The sequence below is a fragment of the Taudactylus pleione genome, unplaced genomic scaffold (assembly GCF_031769625.1).
Source record: "Taudactylus pleione unplaced genomic scaffold, aTauple2 ptg000037l, whole genome shotgun sequence".
Taxonomy (NCBI): domain Eukaryota; kingdom Metazoa; phylum Chordata; class Amphibia; order Anura; family Myobatrachidae; genus Taudactylus; species Taudactylus pleione.
The window spans coordinates 21859280-21887103 of record NW_028284439.1 but is presented as its reverse complement, the minus strand read 5'-3'; the positions used below and the strand labels follow the sequence as shown (position 1 = coordinate 21887103).

Here is a 27824-nt window from a genome sequence, read left to right as displayed (position 1 = left end):
TGCAATACCTTCCGCAGCTCCGTAGCCTTGTTCCGGTCTGATGGGAGACCCGTGGTGAAGAAGCGAGCCGGGGGTCTGTGCCGGAAGGAGAGGGCGTATCCGTGGGAAACCACCTCCAGAACCCAAGTGTCTGTCGTAGTAGTCGACCAACACTGGGCGAACTGTAGCAGGCGGCCTCCCACCCTGGGATCCCCCAAAGGGAGGCCCGGACCGTCAGGCCGCAGGCTTGCCATCTGGCTTGGGGGCCGGACGTCTGGTACTCCATGCCTGCTTCCGGGGCTTGACCGATTTCTTAGGGCCAGCCTGTCGAGGAAACGACTGTGGTTTGGGCCTGCCCTGGGCCCTAGATGACCGAAAGGACGATGGTCCCGAACCAGAAGGAGCAGCGGCCGACGGGAGACAGGCAGATTTGGCTGCCGCCAGCGTGGCCACAATCTTATCCAGATCCGGACCGAAGAGAACTTCTCCGGTAAACGGCAACGCTTCCAGACCTTTCTTGGAATCTGCGTCCGCCTTCCAGGATCGCAGCCACAAGGTGCGACGAGCAGCTACCGCTGCTGAAGAAATTCTAGACACCAGAGTACTAATGTCTAGAGCCGCCTCGTTGATGTAGGTGGCCGAATCACGGAGATTGCCAATCAACTCCGCCTGATCGGCCGGACAGTCGGATTCAAAAGAAGCCTCTAATGAATCCGCCCAGCGCTCCATCGCTCTGGCAACCCAGCAAATGGCCATAGCCGGCCGTGCTGCCCCCCCTGCAAGGGAATAAGCGGACTTCAGGCAGATTTCTACCTTGCGGTCCGTAGCATCCTTAAGGGAGGACATGGATGGCATCGGCAATGTGGCACTACGGACAAGACGGGTCACGTGAGAATCCACCTGTGGAGGGGATTCCCACTTCGCAAAATAATTATCCGCGAACGGATAAGCCACCGCCAGGCGTCTCTGCGGCTGGTATCTTTTGCCAGGTTGTTTCCACGCCTCCTCTAAATGGTCCACCAACTGACCCGAAAGAGGAAAGACTGTGGCATCGCCCTTCACATCTTTGAAAAAGGCATACTTAGATTTAGCCGCTGGGGGAACTTCGTCCTCAATCACCAAGGCTGTGCGGACCGCCCGAATAAGTCCAGGAATATATACTTTGGACTTAGCATCAGCGTCCTTAGTATGGAGAGGTTCCTGATCGTAAGGATCTAGAATCTCCCCATCATCAGACGTCCCTTCGTCATCCTCATAAGGAGCGGACAGAGACGCCACCGGCCTTTTATGAGACCGCATCACAGACTCCCCTTGCAACACATCCGACAAGTGCTGTACAGAACTCGTCAGGGAGTTAACCCACGCTGGCTCCTGAGAACCCGGGAGCGGGGAAATAGGGAGACTGTGGGGTACCACCAATTGTCGTGGGAACCCCTGCATGGGTGACGACACCACAGACTGCTGGGACAAACCCATCGGAGTAAACGCGGGCTGCGGAGCTAACTGGCCCACTAAAGCTGTTAACGCCTGAGCGAAACAAGCCCAGGGCGGCTCCTGTACCGGTGCTGTAACCGTAATAGGCCGCGCCATGGACAAACACTGCCGGCAAAGGCCCTCCGCGCTACCTTCCCCCTCCGCTAACGGTACTTTGCACGTGGTACACTGTAGCCGGAGGGGAAAATCACTTTCAGACATGATGGCACCACGTATGTGACCTCTCTCACCAATTAAGTATTAAATAGGCGAGAGACCACCCTGCAGCACCGCACCGCAAGGGCTTTAGCAGAAAGAACAGGGACAGTAATAAAGCTGACAGTTTAGAGAGAAAAGATTACAGGCAGCAGCGCTAGCACAGTCACATACAATGCAGAAAAATAACAATTCCTGCACTAACAGCGCTGATCACTCAACTACACAGACACAGGGCCTGGTAGGACACAGCGCTGCATACACAGACCTGACCACAGCGGAGGAGAGGTATGCGGGGGGACCCAGACCACGATGCTTCCTTCCAGCGCTTCCAGCAGCGTTCACCATGCGTTCTGGAGAAGATGGCCGCCGAGGAGCAGAGAGGAGGCTGGCCTGGGGGAGGAGCGCTGCCACAGGACCAGTCGGCAGCATGCAGAGAGGGCTGTGTGCAGCGGGGGAGGCGCCGGCTGTGAGACAGGGAAGGCGCGCTCCCCTGGCATGCATTTAACCCCTGGGACGCCGCAGCGCTACCGCTCTGCTGCGGTCCGCTGTCCCAGGGGGTAGTGGAAGCGCAGGTTGGTCGCCTGGCTCCACGCTGCAGCCAGTCCCCAGGGAGCCCCCTGCCTGGGGACTTAGGACCATGTGATCAGCGGGGACCCACCGCGGGACCCCGCTGCTTACCTCTGTCCCCCTTGAATCCGGCCATGGTCCGGAGCATCTGGGGTCACCGCTAGCTGTGACCCCAGACGCCCACCAGCATCCCCGGATCAGTACCGGCGTTCTGGTACCGGCGGGGTGTAGGGAAGACAGCATGGACGTCAGGACTGACTGTCCATGCTGTTCATCCAGTTGTGCAGCCACAGCTGCATGAAGAATAAGCTTCAGGGGCTCTTCTAGCCCCCACTCCAACAGGTGCACCCGACTCCGGCCGGGCACCAAACTAAACTGAGGTGCCTTGGCTCGGGGGCGGGGTATAGGAGGGGGACCTAGTGCATCCTGGGAGGCTGAAAGCTTAACTCTTTGGTGCCCTGCGACTGACGTCACACCTATACCCCAAGGTATCCTGTGGATACCCTATGGACCCTGAAGTAGAAATTGAATTTAAGAAACACATATTGATACAACAATCAGCCACAACATTAAAACCACTGACAGGTGAAATGAACAACATTGATATTGTTACAATGACACATGCCAAGGGGTGGGATATATTAAGCAGCAAGTGAACACTCAGTTCTTAAAGCAGAGGAGTTAGAAGTTGGACAATTTACCAAGCTGTTAAGTCCGACTAAAGCCACATAAGTCAGATAATGCAGTTTAGCGCACCTACAGCTGGGAGTTTAGTCTGAGAATACCTGTTATAGAGACTTAAAGTGCCAGCCACAAGGCTGTCAGAGCCATGAAAAACAGCATCGTGGCCGGCACTTTAGTTGGATTCCTGCTAGCACCCTCAAGAGGGTGCGAGAAGAAATCCTTTAGTCAGGCTTACAGTGCGGTGAATTGAATCGCTCCAGTAACTCCTTCCAGGAGCTATTCAACATCTCGTCAAGTTTAAAATCTCCCCCATAGTCAGCATTGGCTTTTTCAGAAATTTGTGCAACAGTAACTCTTCTGTGGGATAGGACCAGATGGGCTAACCTTCGCTCCCCACTCACATCAATGAGCCTTGGTCGCCCATGAACCTGTCACTTGACAGTTGCCATTGTTATTCGCTTCACCTGTCAATGGATTTAATGTTATGGCTGATTGAGGTCTACATATTTTAATTTTAAATGATACAAAGGTGAATGGCAGACTGAGGTGAGCTTGAAAAACAAACCACCAAAAAAACTATGTAATTTTCAGTTGAAAAAAAAAGCCTTTTTCAAGGCACAAGTAATGAGTTAAGAAATTGCAGCTGTTCTGCAGGAATGGAAAAGAGGCTTAGCCTGGGCCATGAAGCAACGCCAGCTTACTACTAATGACTGGAAGAGTCTTATGATGTAAAGGTTTCAAATTTGGATCGATCCATAACACATGGTTTATGTACGCTGTTGTATAGGCAAAAGGATAGTTCTTTAGTGTGTGAGGTTTATTTCCCGGCTTGTTTAAGCCAAACATTTCAGAGGGTAATGCTTTTAAAAGCAAAAACATCCTACTTAAGGGTTTAAACATGTACACATACACATTTCATAAAACCCATGCACTGCAGTGTACAGTGTTCATTCTAACACCCTGCACCTGTCACAATCCATGCAGTTTCTCTTTCCTGCCTGGAGTGTTGCTCTTTGGTGCTTCTAGGACACTCAGCCGATGCAACATACGATTTAGATATAGACAAGAGTGTGCTAGAAGCACCAGAGCAGAGATCAACACCCCATGCAGGAAAGAGGAACTGCATGGGTTGTCACAGGTGCTTAAAATGAACACTATACACATTTTAACAAGTTAACCTTCTTAATCTATGGGTCACGCAATACTGAGTCACCAAAAACCTAAAGCAATGACAGGATCATATCTCCATGTATTGCTTATCCCACTCATTGTAACCAATGTAGTGCGTCCCAGATTGTTGCATCGTCTGGTATGCCTGTGGGTAAAATGAACAACTCTTGATGATTCTGTGGGTATCTTGTATTTTATATTTACCCACTGTAGCCATTAGGGTGCGCCCAAGTTAGCTGTGTAATAGGTTTTCTTTCCTCTAACTGGATATCGCTGAAGAAAAGCACTATAATCATTATTCTTACACCATATAAGTGAATGTATCACAAGTGTAGAGGTGCATGCAGTGTCTAAAGATAGCAGCACAAGTGACAATTTACATGTACAGGATTAGCCTAAACACATCTATACAATGGCATACCTCTCCTTTCATCATTCGAACTTTAGCAAGCCACCATCCACAAGGCTCTTGGTCATTAGCTCTGGAGTAAACCTATGTTAAAATTAAAACATCATAAAATTTCTATAGTAAAATGTTGTTCTAATTTGATCACTGAAACCAAACCACAGTTCTTAAATTAAAAATCTGTTATTTTTAAAAATGACATTTATAAATAAATAATTCTACAAGAATGGCAGTCGTCCACAAATTCATAACAATATCCTGGCAACTGTTATATAATTTGCATAAGGAAAGATAGAACTATATTAACCAATATGGACCAGCATCTTAGTATGGTTGATATATATAAATTACACACATGCAGGACTGAAGATTTATACACTATTAGTTCACTCCTTGTAATTCTTGCAAACATTCAGTCTTGTATTTCCATACATTTGGCCTTGTGTTAAAGCATGCACATTAGGGCTTAGAGATAAGAGAACTTTCCCTGCACCTGTAATACATTAAGTTAAACTGCGAACGCTGGATGAACTTTTCAATGCCTGAGTATTGTTGATCTCTAACTTTCAACAGATTCTATTTACAGTGCCAGCAGAGCAGTGAAAGCAGCCAGGACCACGTAACATGGTGAAGGCCTGTTTGTGCAAGCCATTATATACTTGTCAACTGTATTGAAGAATGTGAGGGCAAGGATAGCAGACCACTCATAGAACACTTGGAATAGCCTGGTTAAACTTATATGATCAGCAAATCAGCAGTAGGCATTATGAAATGTGACTTTAGGTCAACTAAAATGTCCTCGTTTCAAGGAACCGATGACTAAATCGGCAATAGCCAGACAGATTGCTCCATTCGAATTTGAGCTTTGTTGTGGATTTTGACCATTGGATGCTGTGTGCATGGAAAATTATTTAGGAATAATTGATCCTTGTGGACCACCACAAAACATAGGTTTATAAATATTCTTGCCCCGGTCCATCATCAATGACCCCTAACTAGTGGTCAAAAACACAAACTGGTTCTCATATCAAAATCACTAGTACACAAGCCATGAAACAATCTATGTAGTTCACTAGTCCCACCAAAAGTAGAACCTATAAAAATGGTTATAGATATTTAGACACTGCAGCAGTTGTGCGCACTGTGGAGACAAGTATATGCAAGGAACACACTGATGAACACCTGCTAAACACCTTATGGCACAGCCTCTGCATTCAGATACTAACAATGCCGCTGTCACTGCTATAAATACTCAAGACAGTTTCCAAAAAAAAGTGTTCATCATCTTCCCTGAAACGTCACTATTGTTGGGCATACACCGTACAACTATCGGGCTGATTTGCCCCCTATATCGGCAGATCGCCCCGATAATTGTACTTTGTGTGGCCAACCAATGCTAAAATATTGTTTGGTCGGACATGCCGGATCATCCAGGGAAATATCTCCTCCCTAGGGGCCGAGCGCAGATAATGGGGCCAATACACTGAGATCTCACAGTGTATGCCTGTGATCAGGGACGGTGCTAGGTGCCTCGGTAGCCAGTGCCATCCTGTGCTCCGCTCCTTCACTCACTGCGCCCTCCCCTGAGCATAAAAGCAGGTGGGTGGAGGGCGGGGACCTTCTACAGCCAAACCCCGGCGCCCCTGTGCGGCTGCACGCACGGAGCATGCCTGGAGCCGGCCCTGCCTGTGATATCTGCAGGATGTCAGGCTGCCAGATAAAATAAAGAGAAGGTTTTGATTTTTTGAGACTGCAATCTATCCTGCTCTTCGCTTAATATTCCTGCTACACCTCGCCAGCTTCTGCCTAGCTGAACTCACCATTGTGACCTGGCCACCCTCCTGCGGTGGGAATCTGCTTCGGCTGAGGTCACAGTTCCTCCGTTGCCATGACTTGAGGGTCCGGCCTATGGTCAGCAATATACGGGCATCAGGATCACAGGCACCGCTAATTGCAGTGACGTGATTTTCCGGCTTACAGCCAGTGATATTACAGGAGCAGGACTACAGGTTGTGACACTCGCCGTGACTTGCTGGCCCCGGCGAGTGACTTTCACAGTGCGGCAGCAGCTGGTTTCTTATTCCCACGATATTGGGCATATACGGGTCTCCTACAGAAGTGCTAACCATTGTTTTATATAAAAGCTGGAGGGCGTAATTAGGAAATGGATCTTTAGCCCCCATGTACTAACTGATTTTAAGTATAATTAGATCACCTGTATGCTTAGTACTAAACAAGTATTATTGAATTGCATATCTAGTATGATGTGGATCCAGATACATTGTAAACCAATGTTGTGTATTTTTATTATTGATACATTGTGAGTCATAGGTATATGTGTTATTATGTAATACAGTTTTCTAATTATTTAAATTCAATTTGTGTTTTCAATCCTTAACACAGACTCATATTCTATATTGTGCCAGATAAAATGTCTGTCGGTCTGACAAACATTTAATCTGGCAGTGTATGACATAGTTGGGGAAGTTTACATTAAAATCAGGCACTAGCTCGCCAACACAGATGACATATCACCTGGTATGTGGGGTGCTTCTGATCAACTTCAGGGAAGCAGTGAACAGTGCAGACAAGGCTATCAGTAATGGAGGAGGCATGCTTTTTCTTTTCTTCCCCCTCAGGAAGCTATAGGTCTGTTCGATTTCCCTTGCCCTTCATAGGGAGCAATTCAATAGTTTATAGTTCCCATCTAAACTGCATGAGAGCTAATTGTTTGCGCAACCGGCCCCGCGATTATCTTGACACCACATTCTTGCATCCTAATGCACTTTAACTGCAGCTCACTCCCGCCCCAAAGCCCTTCCTTACACAGATTTCTGCTCACAACCCTGTTTGGCAAGAACAGAAATGCTCAATAAGTGCAGCCTCAGGGCTGGTAGCCAAAATTTATTGAATAACTCCAGGTAAATTTAAACAGGAGCTATAATATCCAGAATAAATTGCACTGCCCCCCAAAGGGGGGAGATTCAATTGTTTTCTCGTGCATGCCACATGATGGCGCCCGCTGGCAGCAATTCAATTGTTCTGTCGTTTGGATGCCCATAGCCATGGCTGCACACATTTCTGCTCGTCGCCACCTTAGGTGGTGAGCAGAAATGTGCAAAAAGTCCATAGTTTGGGCGCCCTAACATGGACTTTAGTTGGGTTTAGCCACTTTGTGTTGCTAAACCCAGCGCTGATCTCAGCGACATTTGATTTGCTCTGACAAGCACCCAAGAAACAATCCCCCCATATAGTCTCAAGTAGATATCGCATCCCACTCACAGGCTTCATCATAAACAATGTTACTTTAAACTTATACACACAATTTGCGTGTTTTAAGAAAAAAAAATTGGTATTCATTACAGTTACTTAACCAACAAAGCAAAGAATACATTATATAAAATTTACCTCAACCTCATCCCCTTCAGTAATTTCCTTCTTGATATCAGGTAGGGGCGGCATTCTAACTTCATGGAATGGAACCTGACGTTCTGGCTGCCAGCTGATGAATATAAGCATCGGCACATTAGTAATACACACACAGAAGAAGCAGCATTTAAGCCATCAATGAGTATACTTACTTGTTTTCAAAAACAACTGTGAGCGAATCTTCATGGACATCTTTGATGAATCCCTGAAAATAGAATTTTGTTTCAAATATAAAATAAGTAGTTAACCTTACATTGTGCTTTGTAGAATAAGAGGACCTATTTTAGGGAAGGGAGAACCTGAGAGTTACTAATGTTTTCAGACATGTCCTTAGGACCTCCTTAAAGAAGTAATATACGTGAAGTTAAGAAAAGGTTTCCAATCTAAAGTTGGGTACAAACTATAGGGTCGTTACATGCCAAATCACCACAAAACATGTTACTCTTCTACCTGACAGTCTCAGATTTTCATGAAATTTGGTAGGATAAAAGAGGACAAAATTTTAGCCCTCAGTGATACACTGTGTTCATGCTACAGGGTTGAAAACATGACAAGGTCAACTAAAAAATCATAACTTTGCTTCTAATTGTGGTAGAACTATCATGTTGGTCTTGTTTTGAAGCTAAGGGACCATAGTTTTCATAAATAGTTTTATATTTAAATATTGACTTCTACATTTAAAAAAAAAAAAAAAAAAGGTAGGTTTAATTTTTTCTTCAACATAAAAGAGTGGAATTCAATATGTTTCCAGCTCCCTTCGCACCTGACGGAGCTATTCAATTGTTGCTCCTGTCTGGCGCAATCAGCTGCCGGCGTACCATTTGAGTTTGCATCCCCAGGGGGGTGTGAGCTGAAATGGGCGAAGAGAGACCCAAACTGCACTTTCGTGGTCGAGTCCAGCACTTTGGTCGGGGGTAGCCGCTTTACACGGCTAAACCCGACCTCTATGGGCGCGATCATCAATTAAATATCGCCCTGCAATCTCCCATCACTTTAGACGGGAGATCGGGAGGGCTAAAAACAATTGAATTCCGCCCAAAGTATGTTATACACTAAAGCTGGGTACACACGGTACGATATAGGTAAAGATCCAATCTTGTTAGCAAATTTCCTTTAACTCCTGAAGACTCCCAGACAAACTATATTGTGCATACACATAGAACAATTGCACAAACGATCAAACAATATAGATGGCATGATATTCATACACATGAAACGATGTGTGCCAAATTGTGAAAGACAGGTGGAGATATTTCTGCATGTTCAAGAAATCAGCGATCACGATCAACGACAGCGAAAGCGCGCATCGGCATAGTTATGCCAACACATGGCACTTTTCAAACAATGTGTCGTTCCAATCGGTCGAAAATGGCCTATTGTTTAAGAAGTCGTACAGTGTGCGGGGGCCTTTAAATACAATCTCTTTGGTATAAAAAGTTTCATTTTGGGAAGCATTTGGGAACAGGAGTAGAAAAAAAAAAAAAAAAAAATATTGAGTACGGCAGTTGAACCCTTCTTGCACTAACCATGCAACTGGCAAGTTTAGACTTGTCTTCTAGTGTCTGTTCTAGGGATAGCCATCGGTGGTTTTCCACCGGTGATAACCATCGAAGGTACAACAATGCATGATATACTAAAATGTTTTCCTTTGGAGATATAGGCAGCTGAATTTCAGATTAAGCTTTATGCGATAATTTTTTTTTTTGCCTAGTTTGGCCTTATAGCGGACAATTCAAGTGGCTATTTCTTTTGGGTGCCCGATGAAGCAATTCAATTGCGGCTCTGTTCGTGTGCGAATAACCACGACTGAACACATTTCTGCTTGCAGCCTCTCGGGGTGGCGAGTAGAAACGTGCAATAAGTTGGCTGTTTGGGCACCCAAAGCAGGACTTGAGACGGTGTTAGCTGCTAGATGCAGCTAAACCCAGTGATTTTGAATCGCGCGCGTTGAATTGAAAGCAGTTGAATTGCGCTGGGGCACCCAAAATACATTTTAATTGCCCCCATACTGTGAAAAGTTAAAGCATGCAAGTCTTAGGACTGGGGTTTTTTTTTTTTTTTTTTTTAAATCAGTGGCAAAAGTTGTACAGACATGTCTACTTACACAACTTTTACTCTCCTACAACTACTACAGCAATAACCTGAACACTTCTGATTGAGCACAGCAGGGTCTGTCACAGTTGCACCCGCCCCCCCACTTTGAGGGACATAGTGTAGCTACTATTGCATATTGTAAACTAAAATTTTCCCAATGTTAGTCTGACATATACGCCAATCTTTATGTAAACTTATCAAAATTGGAGATAGTTAGGTGGAGACTATCTTCATAATTGATCCACTTGACATTGAATGACCCTAATCAGTCATTAAGTCTATTTAAATAGAAAAGTAGCCAGTCACTCTGATGCTTGGGATCATCGTGTGCACCTCACTGAACATGGACCAGAGAAAGCTAAAGAAGAGAGAGTTAAAAGAAGATCAGAAAGAAAATGCATGTTAAAGATGATGGCTATAAGACCATCTCCAAGCAGCTTGATGTTCCTGTGACTACAGTTGCAAATATCAAGATAAAAGTTCATGGGACTGTAGCCAAGATGTGGCTGCAGGAGGAAAACAGACCACAGATTAAACAGAAGGGAAGTGAGTACAGTAGAAAAGGAGCCAAGGAAAACGTCCGAAGAGATACAAGCTGACAAGTTCAGTGTCTGATCGCACAATCTGACGATTTATGACAACAGTGGGCTTCATGGAAAACCCAGAATGACTTCACTTTTGATAAAACATACAGAAGCCAGACTGGAATTTGCAAAAATGCATATTGGCGAGCCACAATGCTTCTGGGAGAATGTCCTTTGGACAGGTAAGTCAAAACTAGAGAGACTTTTGGCAAGTCACATCAGTTCTATGTTCACAGACGAAAAAATAAAGCTTTCAAAGAAACCACCACCATACATGCTGTGAAACAAGAACAAGGCTCAGTTAGGTTTTGGGACTGCTTTGCTGTATTGGCAGAGGGTGCCTTGAACCTGTGCAGGGCACAACAAAATCAAGACTAGCAAGGAATTCTGGAACAAAACATACTGCCCAGTATCATAAATCGCTGTTTCAATCGCAGGTCATGGGTCCTCCAACACAATAATGACCCAAAACACACAGCTAAAAGCACCCGAGAATTGATAATAACAAAAGCATTGGACTATTCTGACATGGCCTTCTAAGAGCCCTGATCTGATTCCTATCAAAACATCTAGGGAAATGGATAAACATTTTTGTTGCCAAAATAAATGCTGCAGTTAAATTAGGGGTACATTAAAATGGGTACAAGCATATTTGAGTCAAAAAAGTGCACTTTTAAAAAATGGTAGAAAAAAAATATCATCTTGTGCTGCCACTTGCATACACCCCCACAAAAGAACCAGACCCACTACTTTAAATCCATTTTTCAACAATTTTTTCATCCCAAAAATTACATGTCATTATTGTCTAAATTAAGCCAACTAACAAATGTTTTTTGCCCAATTTGTCATTGGGGTGAGGCAAGGGATTCTGAACCAAATGCCAACATTTCTACTCTCGCGTTTTGGATCTGTAACTCCTTTAAGGTTTTGGATCTGGATTTGGTTTTTACAAAACAAATGTGCATTAGTAATCACCTCCTTTGCTATGAAGCCCCTCAAAAGTTCTGGTGCAGCCCATTACCTTCAGAAGTCACATAATGGGCGGAATTCAATTGATTTCGCGGCCCGCATCTCCCGTCTAAAGTGACAGGAGATCGCTGGCCGCTATTCAATTGTGCCAGAATTTCACGCTGATCGCACCCATAGAGGTCAGGTTTAGCCGCGTAAAGCAGCTAAACCCGACCAAAGTGCTGGGCGCGATTGCGAAAAGTGATGTTTGGGCGCCGAAACATCTCACTTTTCGCACATTTCAGCTCTCATGCCCCAGGGGCTACGAGCTGAAATGTAGCACTTGGCAGCTGATCCCGCCCGACAGGAGCAAGAATATAATAGCTCCGTCGGGCGCGATAGGGGCTGGAGAGAATTGAATTCCGCTCAATTAGTGAAAATCCACCTGTGTGAAATCTAAGCGTCACATGATCTGTCAGTATAAACACACCTTTTCTGAAAGGCCCCAGAGGCTGCAACACCACTAAGCAAGAGGCATCACACCATGAAGACCAAGGAGCTCTCCAAACAAGTCAGGGACAAAGTTGTTGAGAAGTACAATTCTGGGTTGGGTTATAAAAAAAATATCCAAATCTTTGATGATCCCCCGGAGCACCATCAAATCCATCATCATTATCATCAAATGGAAAGAACATGGTACCACAACAAACCTGCCAAGAGAGGGCCGCCTACCAAAACTCACAGACCGGGCAAAGAGGACATTAATTAGAGAGGCAGCACAGAGACCAAAGGGTAACCCTGAAGGAGCTGCAAAGTTCCACAGCAGAGACTGGTTTATCTGTGCATGTGACCACAATAAGCCGTACACTCCATAGAGTGGAAGAGTGGCCAAACAAAAGCTATTACTTATTTTTATCACTAAGAAGACACAATTTGAGTTTGCCAAAAGGCATGTGGGTGACTCCCCAAATGTATTGAGGAAGGTGCTCTGGTCAGATGAAACTAAAATGTAACTTTTCGGCCACCAAGGAAAATGCTATGTCTGGTGCAAACCCAACACATCCCATCACCCCAAGAACACCATCCCCACAGTGAAACATGGTGGTGGCAGCATCATGCTGTGGGAATGTTTTTCAGCAGCAGGGACTGGAAAACTGATTCGAGTCAAGGGAAAGATGGATGGTGCTAAATACAGGGATATTCTTGAGCAAAAACTGTTTCAGTCTGCCTGTGATTTGAGACAGGGACGGAGGTTCACCTTCCAGTAAGACAATGACCCGAAGCATACTGCTAAAACAACACTCGAGTGGTTTAAGGGGAAACCTTTAAATGTGTTGGAATGGCCTAGTCAAAGTCCAGTTCTTGATCTAATTGAAAATGTGTGGTCAGACTTGAAAATTGCTGTTCACAATCGGAAACCATCCAACATGAAGGAGCTGGAGCAGTTATGCCTTGAAGAATGGGCAAAAATTCCAGGGGCAAGATGTGGCAAGCTCATAGAGAGACTTATCCAGAGCGACTTGCAGCTGTAATTGCCGCAAAAGGTGGCTCGACAAAGTACTGACTTTAGGTGGGTCAATAGTTAAGTTTTCTGTTATGTTGTCCTAAATGTTTGATTCACAATAAAAAAATAAAAACAACTTCACAGTTTTAGGCATGTTCTGTGAATTAAATGATGCACACCTTCAAACAATCCATTTTAGTTCCAGGTTGTGAGGCAACAAAACATGAAAAATTCAAAGGGGGAGTGAATACTTTTGCAAGGCACTGTAATGCAAAGAAAAGAGGCACAAGATGGAATTGTCCTTTGGCCTTTCCACCCACCCTTATGTTGTATGTAGTAAACAGGACATATACAGTTTAACAAACCAATCACTTCAGCGACAGGGATTGCCAATTGCGGCTAAAGCGATTGGTTTGCAATATTAAATTCGTCCCTGCTTTAATTCCCCATTACAGCCTCAGGTGCCTCTGTAATTTTTCGATTCAATTGGTGGTCTTACTCGTGAAATTTGTAGTTCATTTTGATGATCATTTTTTCACATTTTCAGGAAGTAGGCTCCTACGCAGATCGCTGAAAACTCCGAGTACACAATGGAGGGAGGGCAGCTCAAGTAAAGCAAAGCCAGTTTGTAAGGCCCTCCAAATTGCCTTTTTTTTCCTGCCAGTAGTGAAACGGTCTATCTGACATGCCTACTTGGACGCTATTATTAAAATAGTCCTCAACCAATCTTTGAATGGTGACCATATCAGATGGAGTCACGGTAGAGGTCTCATTAATTGTAGACAATTTTTTTGGCCCCGACCAGATATTAAAACTTGGCTGTGTTGACTCATCTGCATCACTAGTGTGTCTTTTTTTTGGGAAAGTTTAGTTTTTGATCCTGGCAGCCGCACTTGCTGGAAAAACTGAAGGAGGAGCCATCGCTGCATCACGTGCCGCTTGAGCAGACAATTTCCTTACTAATAGCTCTTTGCATCTGATCCTAGACGGGATTTGATTGTAAGCTTGCAAGCAGGGCCCCTCTTACCTCTATGTCTTTCTGTTATTACCCTGTTTTGTTCTATAAATGTTTCCAATTGTAAAGCGCAACGGAATATGCTGCGCTATATAAGAAACTGTTAATAAATAATAATAATAAATTTGGTAGCAAGGACACAGGACCTCAATTAACTGTCTAAAACCCACTGCACTAATGTCCTGATATCGGACACACAATTAATACCAGCATAGATGTTATGGCATCAGTGATCCACTGTGCAACTGGATGACTACCGTCATACTTGCTCCCCCTTGCAAAGAATTAACAGTCAATTGTTTTTTTAACTACTAGTAGTCTTCCTGGTCCCCTTCTGGGATGAAGATCCACACCCAGCAGCAGCAGCAGGCGTATCGCTCCAAGGACTCTTCTGAGAAATCCAGGATAGGGAAGGACTGAGTTAGCCTTATCAAATTGGATGCAAGACTAGTTCCGATCATGACGGAGGATATTGTTGATGAAGGTGTTGGTGGTGAAGATGCCAGGTGCTTGGATCTAGTAGAGCAGGGGTCAGGGAACTTTACCTTTTACCCAAAAATATATTTAGATATGCCGACGTTACACCCTTGATTTGAAAGGGAAGAAATCCTATAGTAGTGCCCCCATAGTTATGCCCCTGTAGCAGTGTCCATAGTTATGCCCCTGTAGTACTGCTTGTACAAAAAAAAAAAAATTGCTTTAATCCCCACTCCTGCATTTGCCGCCATCCTGTCCGCCCGGCTGCTCCTCAGAACTATGGGAGAGAAGTCATCACGTCTCTCCCATAGTGCGCATGGAGAGAGCTGGAAGCTGGAGTTCTGAAGAGTACTCCAGCCTCCGGCTAACGCGGCACTGCAGGAAAGGAGCCGGGCGCCCACTGGTAATAACATCTCAGCAGGCATCCGGCTTAGAGCCTCCCTGCGGCGCCAGGCTCGAGGTCACTGACGCCGGGTGCAGCAGGTGCGCTGCTGCACCTGGCGCCAGTGACCTCCATTCCTAGGGGTAATGGACGGACAGCCGGGCAAGAAATGATTGATATGCATGCCTGGCTGTCCGTCCATTACCCAGAGGAATTTCAGTTTTACCCCAAATGGAGTAATTTACCCCTGTTCCCCGACCACTGTAGTAGAGAGAAGGGAGCTAGCTGATGCTGGACTGCTTGTTGTTACTTTTTTAGCCAAAGTCTCAGAATTTTGCAAAGATGTTGGATGGATGCGCTGTAGATGAAGTAACAGGGAGGATGTTCCTAGATGGTTAAGGTGCCTACCTCTACTTACTCTGGCATGACAATGTGTACAGATGGCTTGACAATTGTTGTCCAGATTTGGGTAGAAATTCTTCCAAACATAAGTGCAATTTTTCGTTTTATGCCCAGGCATGACAATGGGCTTTTCCTCATCATGGGCAACAACTGTTTCCACTGGGGCCTGATGTACACAAAACATCCTCATCATACTTATTAGCGTCAGCTACACAAATATCGTCCTCATCCTGGAGCACTTCCACAGAAGCATCCTGTTTCTATGTTGACTTGTGCTGCTCATCCCCACATTTGCGGTGGAAGGAGGCTCCTCCGAGTACAGTTTTGGAAAGGTCAGGCTCACACATGACACCCACTGACAAACAGACTCTCCTCAGGGATTTGAGACATTTCTGAGCGCACAGTTGGTTCCTGTGCCTTAACGATTTTCATTTTTTTGAAATGTCTACAAGGAGAAAGGCTTACATCATCATAAGAAGCAGAACCACCAGTCATAAAGGCCAAGGCCTTAGCCTATCCTTGTCCTGACTTATGCCCTGTATGCCCTTGGGTATCGGCTTTAGTAGACGGACTAGTATCATCATGACTGGTGGCACTGGCAGCAGCTTCAGTGCTAGTATGTGGTTCCTGCTCTCAACTGATCATTCTCCATATCAACAAACACGAACGTAGTGGGGTACAGCAAACACGTCAATTTGCACCAATTTAAATATTACACTGCGGTATCAATGACCTACAGTGTCACTATTTTTTATGAATTAAATACTGCCCTACCACTTAGTGTCACAATACGTGTTGAATATTACACTGCGTTTCTACAGTGTCACAATATTTTGTATGAATAAATATTACACTGCGGTATAACTGACTGACAGCGTCACTCAATACTTTACAAATTACACACTGCAGTACGCTGAACCAACAGCATCACTCACAATATTGGCCAGCAGCGTCAGTGTTTTGTACACACAGGGGTGGGGGGTACAGCATACAGCATCACAGTGTGGGGTACAGCACAAAAGAAAATATTTGTATTAACATTTAATTTCTTTTAAACAGTTTTTTTTTTTTGGACAACACACCAGACCCCTGGATTAGCAAAGCAATGATAAATAACAGAGCCCCCTTGGACAGAGAACAGCACACCCTGCCAGGATTGGACAACAAATCCCAGCACTGTGCACCCCTGTATTGGACAACACAGTCCAGCATTGCACGCCCCTGTATTGGACAATACAGCCCCCCCCCTTGGACGAAGCACAGTCCAGGACTCAGCAAGCAAATAGCACCAATCACCGCGGGGAGGGACATATACACAATCCAAAACCCAGGAGAATTCGACAGCGGGATGATGATGTTTTGCCTCTTTTTGGAATCAGAGTTAGAAAGGAAAACCTGAGCTGGACTAGGATCCCGGCCCGAATAGCAAAGCTCTGGTGGGTCCGGTTCTCAGAAAACAGGACCCGCTCATCTCTACTTAAAATAGGGATTTTGCAGAACTTTTCACCTGCTCTGAGATGGTGAAAACTTGTTGCCGATTTTTGTCTAAGGAAAATCGTTCGCAAAGCCACGGCTTTTCGCAGCTAATTGAATCTGGCCCTATGTAGCTTTATAAAATAAATGTTCGCCTGTAATTAAAAAAACAAAACAATTATAATGTGACGGCTATCAGAAGTGCAATCTTTAACTAATGGGTCTTCTCACACTCTACTTCTGCCACATGGATTCACTGGGCACGATTCTATTCAACGCGAAGTGAATAGCGCCAGGAATCAGCTCCCGGAGCTATTAAGTTAATTTGCGCTGCTAAGCCAGACTAAGGATTTTTTCTCGCATCCCTCCATGGATGCGAGCAGAAATCCGACAAAAGTCCAGGCGCAATGCTGTGTTCTGCACTTAGCGCCGGGAAAACAGCATCGCGCCGGGAAGTTTAGTCGGAGAATGCCAGTTTAAGGCGCGAGAACGAGCCTTCCCCGACCTAACATCACGCAGCATTGAATAGCTCCAGGAGCTCATTCCTAGCGCTATTCACTTTCACGTTTAATTGAATCGTGCCCACAAGTTACGCAGTCATAAAGCAATATTGTTCACTGTTTGTAAAACAGCACAGCCAAGTTTGAGTTACCGATTCACTACATCAGTACATACCAAAAGGCACACAAAATGCCAGGCAGCTGTATCCACTAGTAGAATTATGCAGCCCATACACCAATTGTCTGCAAAATTGGCCAACTGATTGTTGATGTATGAGCTCCTTTAGTCAAGCATGTCCTGGTGTGACTAGTGACCAGAAGGGCATTTACTCACAAGTTAAAGGCCCCCATACACTGAGATTCAAAGTTGGTAAGATCAGTTGTACGATTTCCCTTGAAATTCTTCCCTTGGAATTCTTCATAAGATGTGGTCAAATGTTGTACGCTTGATCTTTAAGATCATAGGATAAGATGCATAGAAGTGTATCACATCGTACATGACCAGTTGAGATCTCTCTGCAAAACTATCTGATCTGCGATCCAACTACACGATGGCGGGGACACGCATCGGGGGTCGCAGAAGACTCAAAATACAACTATTTTCAAACGATTGGTCTGTCCAACCTGTAGAAACTGCCGAAATAGTGTTAAAAATCGTCCAGTATATGGCCACCTTAAGGAGGTGTTGAATAGCTACAACTGGAATGCTGCCCAGTATTCACACACAGATAAAAGCATAATTGCATGACAAGTCCACTTTAACCACTTCACAAATATTGCCCTCAAAACTGGTCAGAAATTGCCTTTATTTATTAAAGTTTAGAAACTATTTTTAAATATATATTTAAATATATATTTAAATATTTTATTTAAAAAAATATATATATATCTAGGGAGTGCCTCGTACCCTGTGTCCAGAGGCCCCCCATACTAAAATTACACCTCCCACTGCCACTGGCAATAGATCACACCCAGTTGCAAATGCTCTCCATCAGCATTACCCCTCCACCCCTCAAGTGGTATAACCTCCATCATCCCCAGTGTAATAGATCCTCGTTTTTGCACACACCCTTCCCTGCAACCTTAGCGACCAGCGTTATTTTTTTTTAGCCATTTTAAAATCCCTCTATGTCCCCAGTGCCAATATTTTTTTTGTGGGGCATTACATAACCTGTTCCAACCCCCATTGCCAATAGAGCCCGCCACGTTTGCATTGCCCCCACCACCATGGGGCTTCACCCCTCCCCCACATGTAGTGAAGTGGACCGTGGGTCAGAGGGGACTGATTATCAGCCCCCCCCTGCACTTGCAGATATCAGCCAAATAACGCTCAGGAGAGAACTAGGTTTCCCTACGTGCACTTTTGTCGCCTGCGCATATACTCCAGAATGCCATGCGCACGCTAATTCAGTAATTAAGAAGAGCAGAAAATGATTAGCAGGAAAACCCAAACCCAAAAGAATAGCAGAGATTGATGTGCTCTTGGGAAATAAAAAACTAAGGTCAAGCAACTTGTCTAGTTGCAATTGTTAAGGTGTGCACGTGTCAGCTCACTGTAACCGCTCCTAGCACTGCTAATATTTACCACACTGACAAAGGTAACTAGTCAGGGAGATGAGCAGTTACAAACAAAGCTGGCTTACCTCCATAGCGTCATACAGTGACTAACAGTCCAGGCGCTATTAATAACAACACTGGGACTGTCAATTAGTGAATGATGGTTTGGAGGGCTCAGTGATTACATACAAAATAAGATGGATGAATCATTTAAGCAATGGTGACAGTTGCACTTTCACCAAAGAGTGGGATATCGAACATTAAGAAATGTTTGTGTTTTGCTTAGTAAGTCATTTAGGTAGATCCAGTTTTCGCTTTTCCATTTAGGTAGGAATAAAAAAAAAAAAAAAAAAATTTACACACTTGCAATGACCCATGAAGTTTAATAAAAACATATTTTTTAATTAAAAAGCTTTTCAGAAATGTACTTTAAAATTAAATGTAGGTTTTGCACATCCAGAACAATACTGGATATATTGATCACATGCAGAATTATGTTCGCACATACATATATATTTAAGTACTAGGGGCTCAATTCAACGCGAATTGAATAGCGCCGGGAAGGAGCTCCCGGAGCTATTACATTTTGCGCACTGTTGCGTCAGAGAATGCCTGTTCTCGCACCTTAAACATGGTGTTTAGTCGTGAGAACCGGAATTCTCCGACTTAAGCGCCTGCCACAATGCTGTTTACACCGCACTAAGGTCAGAAAACAGCATCGCGTCAGGAGTTGTCGGATTTCTGCTCGCACCACAGGAGGGGTACGAGAAGAAATCCTTCAGGTGGAGCTCCTTCCTGGCGATATTCAATTCACGCTGAATTGAATTGAGCCGTAGGGATTAAATTGAAAGTACTTTGACTAAAATGTTTCGATTAAGCAGACTACTACACCTAAAATACAAGTTGGCTTTTATAACAGAACTTCTAACACCATTCACGCGTGTGTGTAACACATGGGCAAAGGTATGTGGACATGTGAACAGCACACTAATATGTGCTTATTGAACAGCTTCTTGCTAAACACAGGGATTCTATAAGTCGTTGGTCCCCTTTGCTGCTATAACAGTCTCAACTGTTCTGGGAGGGCTTTTCATTACATTTTGGAAATTGGCTACAGGGATTCACATCCATTCAGCCACAAGAGCATTAGTGAGGTTGGACAATAAGGCCTGGCTGGCAGTCTGTGTTCCAATTACCAAAGTTTTTTTTTCCAAAAGGGACATCAAATGAAGGTCAAAAACAAATTTGAAAAAAATATATATATATTTCTCAGGGTATCAAGCACCTTGCCCCATTGTCCAGAGGTCATCACTGTAAAATTACCCCCTACACGACTAGAGGCAATAGATTTCCCAGTAACATTACCACTCAACCCTATATCCACAGGTCCCCTTGAAGAATAACCCCCACTACAAAGTTTATTTCACTTCTATGAAGGTAGAATGCCTTCCAAACAAATAGCAACATAGGCTGCACACTCTTTCTCATGGGCTGACATGATCATGGCCTCACACCAAGTGCTAGAAAGACCACAATTAATTTTCTGTCTAATTCCATACATATCTATATGAAGGATTACTAAGCAAAATTCTAGGCATGTTCAGTAAATCTTGTACAGAACTGAAGATGCAGACCACTGATGCATTCCAAGGGGACGATTCACTATCTCCCGTCTCCTGATAGGAGATTGGGGGGCGATATTCAATTGTTTTTGGGTGCCCATGATTTATCGCACATGTCACACCCAAAGAGACAGAATTTAGCCTCGTAAAGTGGTTAAACCAGTTTAAAGTCCTGGATAGAGCACCCGAACAGCAGTTTGGGTGCCCAAAACCAGTACTTATCACACATTTCTAGCACCCTGCACCTGTCACAACCCCACCTGTCACAACCCCTACAGTCCCTCTTTTCTGTCTGAGATGTTGCTCTCTGGTGCTTCTAGCACACTCAGCTGATGCAACAAACTGCTGAGATGCAGACCAGAGTAGAAAGCAACACCCCAGACAGGAAAGAGTGATGTTAAAAACAAGTTTACTAGGTTAGCCTAGTCCAGGGGTGGGAACCTTTTTTCTGCAGAGGGCCATTTTGATATATATAACATTATTTGCGGGCTCAGTGCAGACCGCGCCTCTGTGTGACATCACACGGGGGCAGGGCCACAATCGCCGATGATTACAACCAATGCCCAGAGCATCCTGAGGATGCTCCAGGGAGCTGTAAGAGCAGTGCTGTGACCGTCTGAAGCGCCCTAAGGGCGCTCCAGGCGGCATTGATGCATAGATTCTGGCTGCAGTTCGCCATTCAAGGCAGGGTGCCAGACGAGGCTAGCAGAAAAAAGCTCAGAGGGCCAGACCAAATGATTCCGTGGGCCTTATACGGCCCCCAGGCAGGGGGTTCCCCATCCCTGGCCTAGTCCATCATGTTAGAGAAGAATTTCCAGCGTAAAATGAAGCCTGCTGCAGATGGGTGAAAGTAAGTGCATGGTGGGCAAAGCACAAAACTCTCAATGGGGCAATTTATTTGTTTAACAGCTCCTGCCTAAAGTGACCAAACGCTGTTCAATTGTTTGTGCAACCAGCCCCGCGCTGCTCATTGAATGTCACATATTCGCACCCTAATTCATGAGGTTAGCTAATTAAGCACGTTCTCCTGTGCTAAGCGCCAGGTGTGCGGCAGTTAAGGTGCTCCTGGAACAGACGACCAGCCCCAAAGCCCTACTTTACGCAGATTTCTGGATGCATCTCAGGAGTGTGCTAGTAGAAATTTGCGATAAGTGCAGCCAAAACAAATTATAGCTCCTTTTCACTTTAGACAGTAGCGACAAAACTGAAATGCCGCCTATAAGTCCATCAAGATATTAGAGAACTGTGAAGTACCGGCGTTGCCCAGGTTTAAATCTTCAAGTTATTAAGTTATCACTGAATTGGATGTAACTGTCAACATTTAAAAAATAATTAGCAGCTCTTCCAAAACACCCATGAGTCAAGCTCTGGCCGGCGCACTCCACCATGAAGTCCGACCGGCACCCCAACCACTCCATTAGGCATCCCAGGCCAATTGCCACCCCTCTGAAGTGTTCATCAAAATCCATCCAGTGCAAGGCCTGGAACGGCTCCCTGGGTCAAAGTTCTGCCCAGCATACACCAACGGGAGGACCGACCAGGACCCTAACCCTACTGAAACCTGGCCAGGATCCAACTGGACCACCTTGCATTGGTTTCATCCCAATCTGTGCAGGGGTATCCGAATGCATAACCGGACAGACAAACCAATGGAAAAAAAAATAATAATAAATTATATGCGCCTAAACTACTGGGCACATGACGAAACAACACAACTGTTGCTCTGTTCAGGCACCCATGCCGCATGTGCATGACCCACAGCACTGGGTTTAGCCGAGCAAAGAGTTTGGGCATCCAAAGTGCCAACTCCTTGCACATTTCTGCTCACAACCTCAGGAGGCTGCGAGCAGAAACGTGTCTCCCTGCGGCTATGCGCGCACAAACGGAGCAACAGTTGAAAATCTAAGTCAAGGATTTAAATACCAGCAACAGAACTTTAGTAAACTTCAACGTTAATGGTGCATACACACGGTCAGATTTTTCATCAGATTTGAACGATAACGATTTTAAAAATCGTTCAGTCGTTCAAATCTGATGAAAAAATCGTTCATGTGTACAAGCATGAACGATGGACGATGAACGATGCGCGTTCACGTTTGTTAGAACGAAATCTGACTGCAGACATGTCAGATATCGCTCTTTTTCTTCAGATATCGTTCAAAAAAAAAAAATCGTTCAAACGAAAAATCTGACCGTGTGTATGCTCCATGAGATAAAAAAAAAACAACACTATTTTAGCAAAGTACATTTTACCATCCCAAAAAATGAAAACGTTACTGCCCTCACTAGTTTCATTCAAAGAGATATTTTATCTGAAATAAAATGCAGTAAAGGATAATCCTTCTATTTTTCCCTTCATCTTCTGTTCTAATAATGCCACTGTCCAGCTTTCAGATTTACAGAATTATTTCAGATAAACTGGCATTGACACTACTCAGCGTTGCACAGTAACACTGAACATGTACATTATGTAAGTCATGAACCTAGCGGTTGTGTTGTCATTATGAAAGGAGCCCAACACAACTAGAAACAGTGTGGACTACAAAGTAGATCAGCAAAGTCTTAATGGTCCATTAAAAGGTCAGTCAAGGAATTTTCAGTTTAGGTGAACAAAAGAAAAAAATAAAAAAAACTTTGTTAGGAAGCAGGCCTACATTTTGTTGCATTAAAAACAGTCATAATACTGTATGCCACAAACCAGTGTTAACGCAGGTAATAACAATGGGACAGCTAATCAGTATAAAGTATTGGACATGGCTCTCACTGTAGTTGAGAAAATTCAAACTGCTTAGTGCAGTCTGCTTTCACTGGCAAAAACAAAAGTTATTACCTGAACATGCATCAACTGGAAGTATATTGCAAAAACAGACACAAGGTAAATGGTTCATTGCACAAATGTAAAAGCTGTTGAATTGCGGACATTGGTGACATTTTGGTGATACAGCCACCAGATGGGCCATATTGTAAAGATGCATAACGTATAAAATGAGTGGGCATCTACATTTGCACTTAAATTTGTTATGCAAATGACCAGTGATGTAAAAGCAGAACTAGAATGCTGAAAGGTCTCAACACAATATAGAAAAGATATGGGCAAAACCAAATATCTAAACATTAGCTAGGTACACACTATACAATCTGGCTGATATGCCAATTATAGGGTGATTGGGCTGTTTTTTGGTGTAGTGTGTAGGCCAGTGATTCCCAACCTCGGTCCTCAAGGCACACTAATAGTCCTGGTTTTGGTGATATCCAGGCTTGAGCACAGATGGTTATATAAAAATAACTGAGGTACTAATTAAGTAACCTGTGCTCCAGTATGGCTATCCTCAAAACCTTGACTGTAATGGTGCATATACACGGTCAGATTTTTCTTCAGATCTGAACTATAACGATTTAAAAAGTCGTTCAATCGTTCATGTCTGAAGGAAAATCTGACATATCTGTCAGATGAACGATTTGAACGATGAGCGTTCCCAATGGACAGATAACAGTATCTGACATCTGATGTGTTTGCAGTCAGACTTGGACGATTCCACTCATTTTAATGCAGTCAAAAATCATTCAAATCTATGGTAAAATCGTTCATCTGACAGATCTGACCGTGTGTATGCTCTATTAGTGTGCCTTGAGGACCGCGGTTGGGAACCCCTGGTGTAGGCAATGTCGATAAAACGGTCAGAACTGCTCAGTTTCAATTATCCAAACTTTTTAGGTCATCCACCTTGTTGGTGTACAAATGCAAATACACTGTGAAAAATCAGCAGATTTTCTACCAAAATGATTAGTGTGTAGCACTGATACTGGGACCATCCACTAGCAGAAAAATCGTACAGTTTGATCGATCGGGAAAAAAAAAAAAAAAAAATCGTGGTAGTGTGTATCTAGCTTTAAGAACTTCTATTTTACCAGCTGTATCCAGTTAGCCAAAATATCTCTGGTCAAGTGTGCTCTTGCACCTGTGGTTATTCATCTAGATTGAACATCGAGACCATCCTATGCCTTATTTATAACACTTGTGTTAGGAGTTACTGCTTCGTTACAAGATCTGTTATATTGAAATACAGAAAGCTAAGCTACAGCAGTTAAAATGGTCTTTCGTCAAAGGTATTATAAAGAGGAAAAAAAAAAACTTTTAGAAAATATTCTGCTTTTGAGAATCAAGGTCTCATTGGGCTCGATTCAATTCAACGCAAATTGAGTAGCGTCGGGAATGAGCTCCCGGAGCTATTCAAGAAAAGGCATGTATTTTCAATAATACGTTTTAAATATACTTTTACTAAAACAATCTATTGTACTGGTAGCACACACATACATTACATGGAGAGCTACAAAATAACATTTGTAAAGGAGCAGTATATACATTTTCAGAAAGACACCACTGACTTCTTTGACTCCCTTTTAATGCACTATTCATGCATTTATTAATGCGTAAAAAGCACACTAAAAACTGATCAGTGTAGGCGAGCCCTAAATATTTTATACCTCCATCAGAAGAGATAAGAAAATATTGTGTTTAGGATAGAAAAAAAAATAAAAAACCCCTAACAAATATTGTATGAAGTTGGGCCCTTCAGCCTACTTCCAACTAGGATGCTATATGCTTGGTGTTTTCATGTTACGACCAAGTACAAGTGGACTTATTCCCAATGTCCAAAGACATACTGATATTTTATGCGGTTTACAACCAAGTTGAAGTGAATAAACTGTGGCAGTAAATTGTGTACCTATAACACAAAAGAATATGATATTAAAGGATAACATATTAGTTGTCATTCTGAAAAAAAACTTATTGAAGCTACAGGTTACTCTGGAAACAAATTAAGACACTACTAATTCCAAATAACTTGGAAACGTATCTATTAAACTAAATACACCACCACATGAAGGGAAGCCTGATTATAAATAGAAAGGCTAACATGTTTTAAATAGCTGACAATGCGCCTGAGATTTGAGAGTGACGGGAACAGCTGAAATACCCTGTACTGAAACTTTCACCTCCCTGGCAACATACTTCAGGGGTCTTTCTTGTAACATATTAGCAGTGATATGTTCCTAATCACCATCTTGGACTGTTACTAGTTTTGAACTTAATATGTAACACTTCAATGTAAGAGTAACAAAGGAAAATTACAGTACCAAATATAACAGTTCTATACGCGTTTGCTTGATTGTTAAAGCTATAGATACTGAACACTTCAGACAAAAATAAGGTAACATCTGCTGAGACAGCTAGTCCTACTGAGCACACACACTGAACGAGCAAAAACTCTTTAAAGTCCACATAATCATAGTTGAGTTATAAAAGTAGCATGTTTTCCTAATTATTAACCACTGTTTAACTATAACCAAGTCTGCATTTAAGGACCATTATGGAAAGTTAGTGTTTACAAACTGACTGGTCTCCGAGCACGGCTGCATCAGAGAGCACCCAATGGTACACTGGGAACGTACATCAGCAGTCATTTTATGCAGTGGAAATTGGCAACGATCATGTTTCTTTTTATAATTTACATTGTAAGGAAAATACAGTTTCAGGCTTAATATGGATATGATACCTTATTATGTGATACTGCTGCATATAAAGACCATATTAATACATCTTGCCAATAACTGTATACTCCAAAGTCCCTGAGAGATGCAGGGAGGCCACTGGCAATACATCATCACCTCCAAAACTAACTCCCCACATTTTACAGGACTTTGCAAACCCGACCTCACCGGGGGATGAAATAGTCTGCAGCCCATGCCTCGCAGGAGGAAAGGGGAAGCAGTCTGCAGCCTCATTCTCACAATGGCCCTGTGGAGCAACGTACTGGGCTACTAGGCAGAGCACAGAGAGGAAGCGACAATGGCAAAGGTGCTGATCACCAGATGCAGCCAGTAACACATGATCACCAGGGTGTGCAACGAGGAACATCTCCTGAGGGTTCCTACAGTAATCCCACCATACGCAGGTGCTCCCAATACAAACAGCACGGCCCACCGACAGGTTACTTGCCCAGAAACCTCTCCCCTTGGAGACCTTCCAGGCTCCGCACGACAATGCTTCCTCTACGCCGCAAAGCCGCGGCCTCCTCCGGCCGTCATCCGTGCTGCCACATCCCAGCCTGCCTGCAGCCGCTAGCCGCCCCCTATGTCCCGGTCCCTCTCACTAGGCCTAGGCCCCGATCCCTGTCACCACGGGGCTGGGCCTGGGCGCCCGTGTTACCTTGTAGAAAGCTCCGTTAGAGCCGCGCACTTCCACCGTCAGGTCCTCCATGTTGGAAACGCAAAGGGCGATGGGAAGGATTTCTAGAAAGTTTCTGCGTCACCCAAGGAGGGAGGGAGAGAGCCGGGGGCGGGAGATGGAGAGGAAGGGGAGGGGACCGCAGGCGCAGCAGAGCACTCAGCACACACAGGGCAGCACTGCAGCAGCAGGAAAGAGGGAGGATGCGGGTATACCCAGCAGCGCCGGGTAACGGGATGTCTCCTTAGGAGGGCAGTGTGACAGGAGGGAGCCTGGAGGGGACATGTTAGGGGGCCCTGCTGAAGGCCCATATCTTCTATGTGATCTTCTGCCCTAAAAGGAAGAGTAGGGCGGGCATCAGTTTCCCATTAAGTACAGTCCATGTGCTGTCTCCTAAATATAGCCCACTGGTGTTCCGGCCCGAAATAGAGATCGCATCACTCACCCTACAGCCCTGCTACATGTCAGTGTATGACACACACTTCCGTCTTTGTAACTGGTGTCATACTATAGAGTGCAGACCCTCCTACATGACCCATTCCATTAGGTACAAAAGTGCTCTGCTACTGGACTTCCCTCTTACTCTCTGATTGCAGACACCTGTGCTGAAACACCTTTCTCATCAATTACCTAGTTCAACACAGATGACTACATTCGTAAATTAGATGGGAAGTCCAGGAGCATAGTGTTTTGTACCCAGGGCTGTAGCTAGGGTAGTGCTGCCGGTGCCATCCCATAGGGCACCACAGGTCAGGGGGCGCTGTTTGGGCCTGTCAAATTTCTGTTTATTATCATTCCTGCTTGTAGCTTACTCTTATTTCATCCCCAGCATCTCCTGGCCTCCCCTATCTCTTCCCTGGCCCTTCCCCATGAAGGCATGGCCCTTTTTTGTGTGCATTATGTTCCTTTGAAAAATGAGGGGCGAGCCAATGCTCTTTCTGGCACAGGGATCCTAAAGTCTAGTTACGGCTCTGTTTGTACCTAATGGAACAGGTCATTTTGGAGGGTAGGTAGAGTGCGGTTACTGTAGTGTCCTGTAAAGCTGGCCACACATCTAAAGATTACCTGTCCAACCAGCCAACTGGTTGCTTGGTTGGAATGAAAACTGGT

The 27824-nt window shown here is 44.4% G+C and overlaps 1 protein-coding gene across 2 annotated transcripts in view; it reads right to left on the bottom strand.

Annotated features, from left to right (window-relative positions):
- FXR1 (FMR1 autosomal homolog 1) overlaps nt 1–26843 on the bottom strand; it is a 58944-nt gene extending 32101 nt beyond the window's left edge. For both annotated transcript variants that reach the window (XM_088452447.1, XM_088452448.1), the window contains exons 1-4: nt 26697–26843; nt 8080–8132; nt 7907–8000; nt 4514–4585 (exon numbers count right to left, since the gene is read on the bottom strand). In XM_088452447.1, the coding sequence (XP_088308573.1) occupies nt 4514–4585; nt 7907–8000; nt 8080–8132; nt 26697–26747 (270 nt within the window). In that variant the 5' untranslated portion in view covers nt 26748–26843. The remainder of the gene's footprint in view (nt 1–4513; nt 4586–7906; nt 8001–8079; nt 8133–26696) is intronic.
- Between the last annotated feature and the right edge of the window lie 981 nt (nt 26844–27824).